General features: G+C 38.7%; 1 gene segment (V, D, J or C); it reads left to right on the top strand.

The window, feature by feature from the left end:
* Positions 1-4,893: 4,893 nt before the first annotated feature.
* Positions 4,894-5,551, top strand: LOC502834 (Ig kappa chain V-III region MOPC 63-like). The segment is given in 2 exon segments: positions 4,894-4,982; positions 5,223-5,551. Coding segments are annotated over 2 exon segments (363 nt in total).
* The last annotated feature ends 1,104 nt before the right edge of the window (positions 5,552-6,655 follow it).

Raw genomic sequence — 6,655 nt, 5'->3', positions numbered from 1 at the left:
TGATGTATCCAATCAGTACACTAGTATTCCTTATTGCTTCACAGGCAGTGGATCTGGAAAAGATTTCACTCTCACCATCAAAAGTGTGCAAGCTGAAGACACAGCCTTTTATTACTGTCAGTGTATTTACAATTCTCCTCCCACAGTGCTTCAGCCTCCTACACAAATCTCCTCTGAGATTTTAACCAACTGACTGTACCACACATCCCTCAAACTATACACTTCTCCTTCTGCTTGTATCTGCTCTGCCTAACTGATATAAAGTTTGGTAGAAAATTAATGAACAGATTCTTTGAATTGAAATATCCATATAGAAAATTCAGTAAAGATATTTGTGTCTTTTTTCTTCTAATGCTTAAATTCTGTGTATGAACATAAGAAGTATATTATCTTATATTCTGGAATGAGAAATTTAACAAGCCCCAAATACTATAAAATGCCTTGGTGTGAAACTAAACAAGCAAGTGAAAAATCTGTATGACAAGAATTTCAAGTCTCTGAAGAAAGAAATCAAAGAAGATCTCAGAAGATGGAGAGATCCCCATGCTCAGTCATTTGCATGGTTATTATAGTAAAAATATCCATGTTACCAAAAATAATCTCTAGATTCAATGCCATCCCCATCAACATTCCAACTCACTTCTTTCTAGAGTTAGAAAGAAAAATTTGCAAATTCATTTGGAATAAGAAAAACCCCAGGATAAGGAAAATTATTCTCCACAATAAAAGAACATGTGGGGGAATCACTATACTTGACCTCAAGCTGCATTACAGAGTAATCATGATAAAAACAGCATTGTATTCATAGAGAGTCAGGCAGCTAGATCAATAAACCCAGAAATTATCCCACACACGTATGGTAATTTGATCTTTGACAAAGCAGCTAAAACCATTCCATCGAATAAACATTCATAGGAGGAGAAATGGAGACAAGCTTTGGGGCAGAGATTGAAGGAATGATCATCCAGAGCCTTCCCCACCTGAGTATCTAGCCCATATACATACAGCTACCAAATGGGGATAATACTGCTGAAGCCAAGACATGAATGATGATAGGTGCATCTATAGCTCTCTGCTGAAAATCTTTCCCTTAGTATGTCAAATACATAGGGGAATGCTCACAGCCAACCACTGAACTGAGAACAGGGTTCCCACTGGAGGACTTAGATAAAGAATTGAATGAGCTGAAGCGGTTTGCAACCCCATAAGAACCACAATACCATCTAACCAGAGCTCCTAGGGACTAAATCACCATCCAAAGAGTACACATGGACAGGCCCATGGCCCCAACTTCATATACAGCAGAAGCTGGCCTTGTTTTGCATCAAATTGAGTAGAAACCTTTGATCCTGCAAAGGATGGAGCCCCCAGTGTAAAGGAATGTCAGAGTAGGATGGCAGGAAGGGGTGGGTGATTGTGTGGGGGAAAGGGGATAACATTTGAAATGTAAATAAAAAATCCAATAAGAAAATAAGAAATGTGGGGTTAGGGATTAAAAAAAAAAAGAAAAGAAAAAGAAAGCATTTCAACAAATGGTGCTGGTTAAAAATGCGGTCATCATGTAGTGGAACGTAAATTGTACATTCTTATCTCCTCATACAAAGCTCAAGTCCTACGCCATGAGAGACCTCCGTATAAAACCAGATATTCTGGAACTTTTAGAGGAGAAAATAGTTAAGAGCACACAGCTTATAAACACATAGGTAAAGGGGAAATTTTCCTGAACAGAACACCAATGTGTTATTCTCTAAGATATACAATCAACAAATGAAACCTCATGTAATTGCAAAGTTTCTGTAGGGTGAAGAACGTTGTCAACAGGACAAAACAGCAACCAATAGATTGGGAAAATATCTTTACCAATCCTACATCTGATAGATGTCTTATATCCATTAGGATCTGAGACTCCAGAGAATCAAATAACCTTATTAAAAATGAGGTACAGACCTAAACAAAACATCCTCAACTGAGGAATATTGATTGACTCTGAAGCACCTAAAGAAATGTACCACATCCTTAGTCATCAGGGAAATGCAAATCAAAACAACCTTGAGATTCCTCCTCACATCAGTGAGAATGGCTAAGATCAAAAACTCAGGTCATGGCAGATGGTGGCAAGGATTTGGAGAAAGAGGAATACTCCACTATTGTTAGTGGGATTGCAAGCAACATTGCAAGAAATCAGTCTGAAGGTTCCTCAAAAAATTTGAGAGAGTGCTACATAAGTACCCAGCTATACCACTCCTTGGCATATACCCAGAAGATGCTCCAACATTTATCAAGGACACATGTTCCACAATGTTCATAGTACCCTATTTATAATAGCCAGAAGCAGAAAAAAACCCAAATGTCCTTCAACAGAGGAATGGATATAGAAAATGTGGTGCATATACACAATGGAATACCACCCAGCAGTTAAAAACAATGACCTCATGAAATTCTTAAGCAGATGGATAGAACTAGAAAATATCATCCTGATTGAGGTAACACAGTCACAAAAGAAAACACATAGTATGCACTCATTGATATGTCAATATTAGCTCTTAAGCTCAGAATATCCAAGGTACAATTCACAGACCAAATGTAGCTCAAGAAAAAGAAGACCAAAATATGGATGCATTAGTCATTCATAGAAGGGGGAAGAGAATATCCTCAGAAAGAAATACATGGACCATGAGTAGAGCAGAGACTGAAGGAATGGTCATGCAGTGACTGGCCTACCTGGGAATCTAGCCTGTATGCAGCTACCAAACCAAGTCACTGTTGCTGATGCCAAAAATGCTTGCCTAGTGGAACCTGATACAGATGTCTTCTGAGAGGCTCTGCCAGACCCTTACAGATACAGTTTAATATGCGTGCAGCTAACCATGAGACTGAGCATGGGAACCCATTGGAGGAGTTAGAGAAATGACTGGAGGAGCTGAATGAGTTTGCAATACCATAGGAAGAACAACAATATCAAAATCCAGAAATGCATGAGCTCCTAGTGACTAAACCACCAACCAAAGTGTACACATGGAATAGGGGGGTTCCTATGGCTGAAGCCCCAGATATAGCAGAGTATGGCATTGACTGGCATGACTAGGAGGAGGAGCCATTGGTCCTGTGATGGTTCTTTTTCCTAGTGTAGGGGAATGCCAGGGTGTTGATGTAGGAATGGGTGCCTGGGAGGAGGGGAACCAGGAAAGGACTTAAAAGGTAAATAAATAAACTATTCAATTAAAAAAATAGCTATTTACCAAGCATGGCACAGTGAGAAAAATTGAGATTCCTTCTCCCAGAAGGTAGGAGCAGGAGGATCAGTAGGAATTTGAATGTTGCCTAGTATACATAATGTGTAAGCTATTTTCTTTGTAGTTGTTGATCAGGGGAATCCAATTAAGTCTGAAAACAATATAGTCTATTGATTTTGCCCTTGCTTGCCTCCCATCTCTTAAAAGTATGAGTCTATTACTGAAGATATTACATATTTCAGACACAGGACTTAGAAGAATAGAACTAGAACCAACTTAGAAGTCTCCTCCCCAGGGACTAGTTCTTTCAATATTGCAAAGACCTAAGCAAACTGTCTAAAATGAAAAGCAATCATTAGTTCTATGCAACTGTAAAGCCTGGGAAATACAGCAATATCCAGCAGGGCAAGTTATCCTCAATGATGGAAGAATGCACTTACATTTTGTGGGCAATCAACAACTGCCTAGTTGGGTATAAGTCCCACTAAATAAGAAGGAGCTTTTGTTTGGTGATTAAGTGCAACCTACTGTTGAAATCATGGACTCTAGAAGACTACCTTCTATTATCAGTTTCTGAAAGTAAAACAATTTCTAATTGTATGCTAAATACTTATCATAAATTCCGAGCTAAGGGCTGTTGTCTCACCCAGTATCAAAGACATATTTTTGTTTCAGTAGATAGAGACCATAATAGAAATCTGCATATTGTCAAAATGCAAAGAATACCTGAATAATGGTGAGATTCCTGGTCCCAACTGATATTTCTCTAATACATCCCATATACCTAAACCTCAGTAAATATATTACTCATGTATAAAATTCTCAAATAAACCAACAAAAATCCTACATCATGAAAGCTACAGCAGGAAGACTGTAATAACCAAACATACAAAAGGTATGCTGTAGGATTGGGTAATTTTATAGAGACTTGAGAAGCTGTTCTTAAGAAATCTTAATGGTACAGCTGCCTAAATAAACAAGACGTGAAGAATACCAGGTAAAATACCATTGTAGATTAGGGAATCTCCCAAGGTCCTACTCCTAGATAAAGAGCTACATTGAGTTAGTGGCTGATAAATATGAAGTAGAATGTTCTAGTGATAGGTTATTCATTCTCAATAACACCTAAACATGTATGCATAAGAGAAACACTGAATGAACTTTATGTATCAATGTTAGAAACACATACAGACTTATGTATACACCTAAAACAGTATTTATTAGGTAATGACTTTGGGAGAAATTGAGAATCATGAAAAGAATTGGTGGGGTGGGGTAGAATTGATATAAATATAATATTTAGTGTGAAATATCACAAAATTTAAAACACCAGAAAACAAACAAACAAACAAAAAACTATTATCAATGTGTATAATTTTGAGGTATCAAGTTGGTCTTGAAATATTTTACATCTTTACACGGTACAATTATTTTTGCAATCCCCTACATCATACCTCAGAAAGACCACAGGGAAAAGGTTTAATAAAATAGACTTTCAGGTTTTTGTAAGACACATATCATGCTCTAGTGGATTTTCTGCTGACACCGACTCCCTGTGGGTGAAATAGGACCAGGTGCTCTTTCAGCAGCAGTACACTCTGCTGAGCTGATTTGCATATGGAGTCATTATACAACAGTCCAGTCTCCTTTAAAGGCAGCTGCCAGGAGCCTAATAATCATTCTCTCTTCGAGCTTTAGAGATGGAGACAGACACACTCCTGCTATGGGTGCTGCTCCTCTGGGTTCCAGGTGATAATGTAGAGAAGTGTTGGAAGCAACCTCTGTGGCCATCATGGCTTTCCATGCCTCTGGGCTCTTCTCGTTATAATTAGGACATTTGTAATTCATTTTAAGTTTCCCCATTCCCCTTGATTTTCTGGCTTCTCCAGTGAAGTCCACAATTTTTCTGAAAAAAGTTAAATTACAAAGTCCTCTGCTGGAAAGGTTTTCAAATATATATAACAATGAACTGTGTGTTTCTCTTTCCAGGCTCCACTGGTGACATTGTGCTGACCCAGTCTCCTGCTTTGGCTGTGTCTCTAGGGCAGAGGGCCACCATCTCCTGTAGGGCCAGTGAAAGTGTCCGTTCATCTATGCACTGGTACCAACAGAAATCGGGACAGCAACCCAAACTCCTCATCTACGGTGCATCTAACCTAGCATCTGGGGTCCCTGCCAGGTTCAGTGGCAGTGGGTCTGGGACAGACTTTACCTTCACCATAGATCCTGTAGAGGCTGATGATATTGCAACCTATTACTGTCAGCAGAGTAGGAATGATCCTCCCACAGTGCTCCAGGGCTGAACAAAAACTTTTGGGTTTGTAACTCACTAAAGCTCGGTCTCTCAGTTCTCTCTTCCTCTCTGACATCTCAACACAGAGCTCTCAGCTTGCTTGGAAAAAGATCTCAAATAATGAAAGGAGATTTTATAAACAGATACACATGTATCATGTATTTCCCATCCTATAACTTTAGGATTTAATAACATTTGAACATAATTTAGACCTTTGTGATAGCTTCTTAATTACTATTTATCACTTAAAACTTTTACTAACATATTTTTTCATGCCTTATATTTTTCATGCTTTCTCCTTCATTTCCTTTACCACATGTCTGCCTATTCTCTCCACTCTCAGTATTGTACCTTTGACTTTCCTACCTCTTTAAAAAAGTTTTAAATTTAAAAAGGACAATGAATATGAACTACATTAAGGAAAAACTTAATAAAAGACATTATGGTGTGGTGGTTTGGTGGTGGTGGTGGTGTGTGTGTGTGTGTGTGTGTGTGTGTGTGTGTGTGTGTGTGTGTGTAGAGCATAAGACAACAGGAGAAATCTGTTCTTTGCTTCTACCATGTGGGGGCTAGGAATCAGACGCAGGTCATTAGTCTTTGCTTTAAGTAGCTTTCTCCCTAAAAGGAGCAATCTTGCTAGTATGATGTAGTATTTCCTTTTCTTTCTTTCTGTATTTATTTTATTTTAAATAATGTTTGGGAATATGGGTATGTGTATGAGTGAGTTCCTATAGCAAAAGTGTCAGGAGGGTTTGGGTTAGTTGATGTGGATGGTGGGACCAAACAAGGATCCTCTATAATAGCAGTAGGCACTAAGTCCCCTAGTGTATAACTTCTTTTTTTGACTCAATTGGTGAGATATAATTGCCCACCAAAACATACAAAGCCCAGTACCATCCATCCTGTAGGAACATTTGTAAGAACCTGTGAAGATACAGCATAGACTTTTATCGTCACCTGCCATATTGTCCTGCCACAGCTTCTCTCCCTCCCTTTCCTCTCCTCCTTTCCATTTTAGTCTCCTCTTCTTCCTTCGAACTTCTCTCCCACCCATCCTTCTTTCTCTTCCAATGACAGGCCTCCTTCTATTCTGCCTGCCCCTCACCTGTATTTTACAAATTCAATGTGG

The sequence above is a fragment of the Rattus norvegicus genome, chromosome 4, assembly GCF_036323735.1.
Source record: "Rattus norvegicus strain BN/NHsdMcwi chromosome 4, GRCr8, whole genome shotgun sequence".
NCBI lineage: Eukaryota > Metazoa > Chordata > Mammalia > Rodentia > Muridae > Rattus > Rattus norvegicus.
This window is presented reverse-complemented; position numbering and strand designations above follow the sequence as displayed.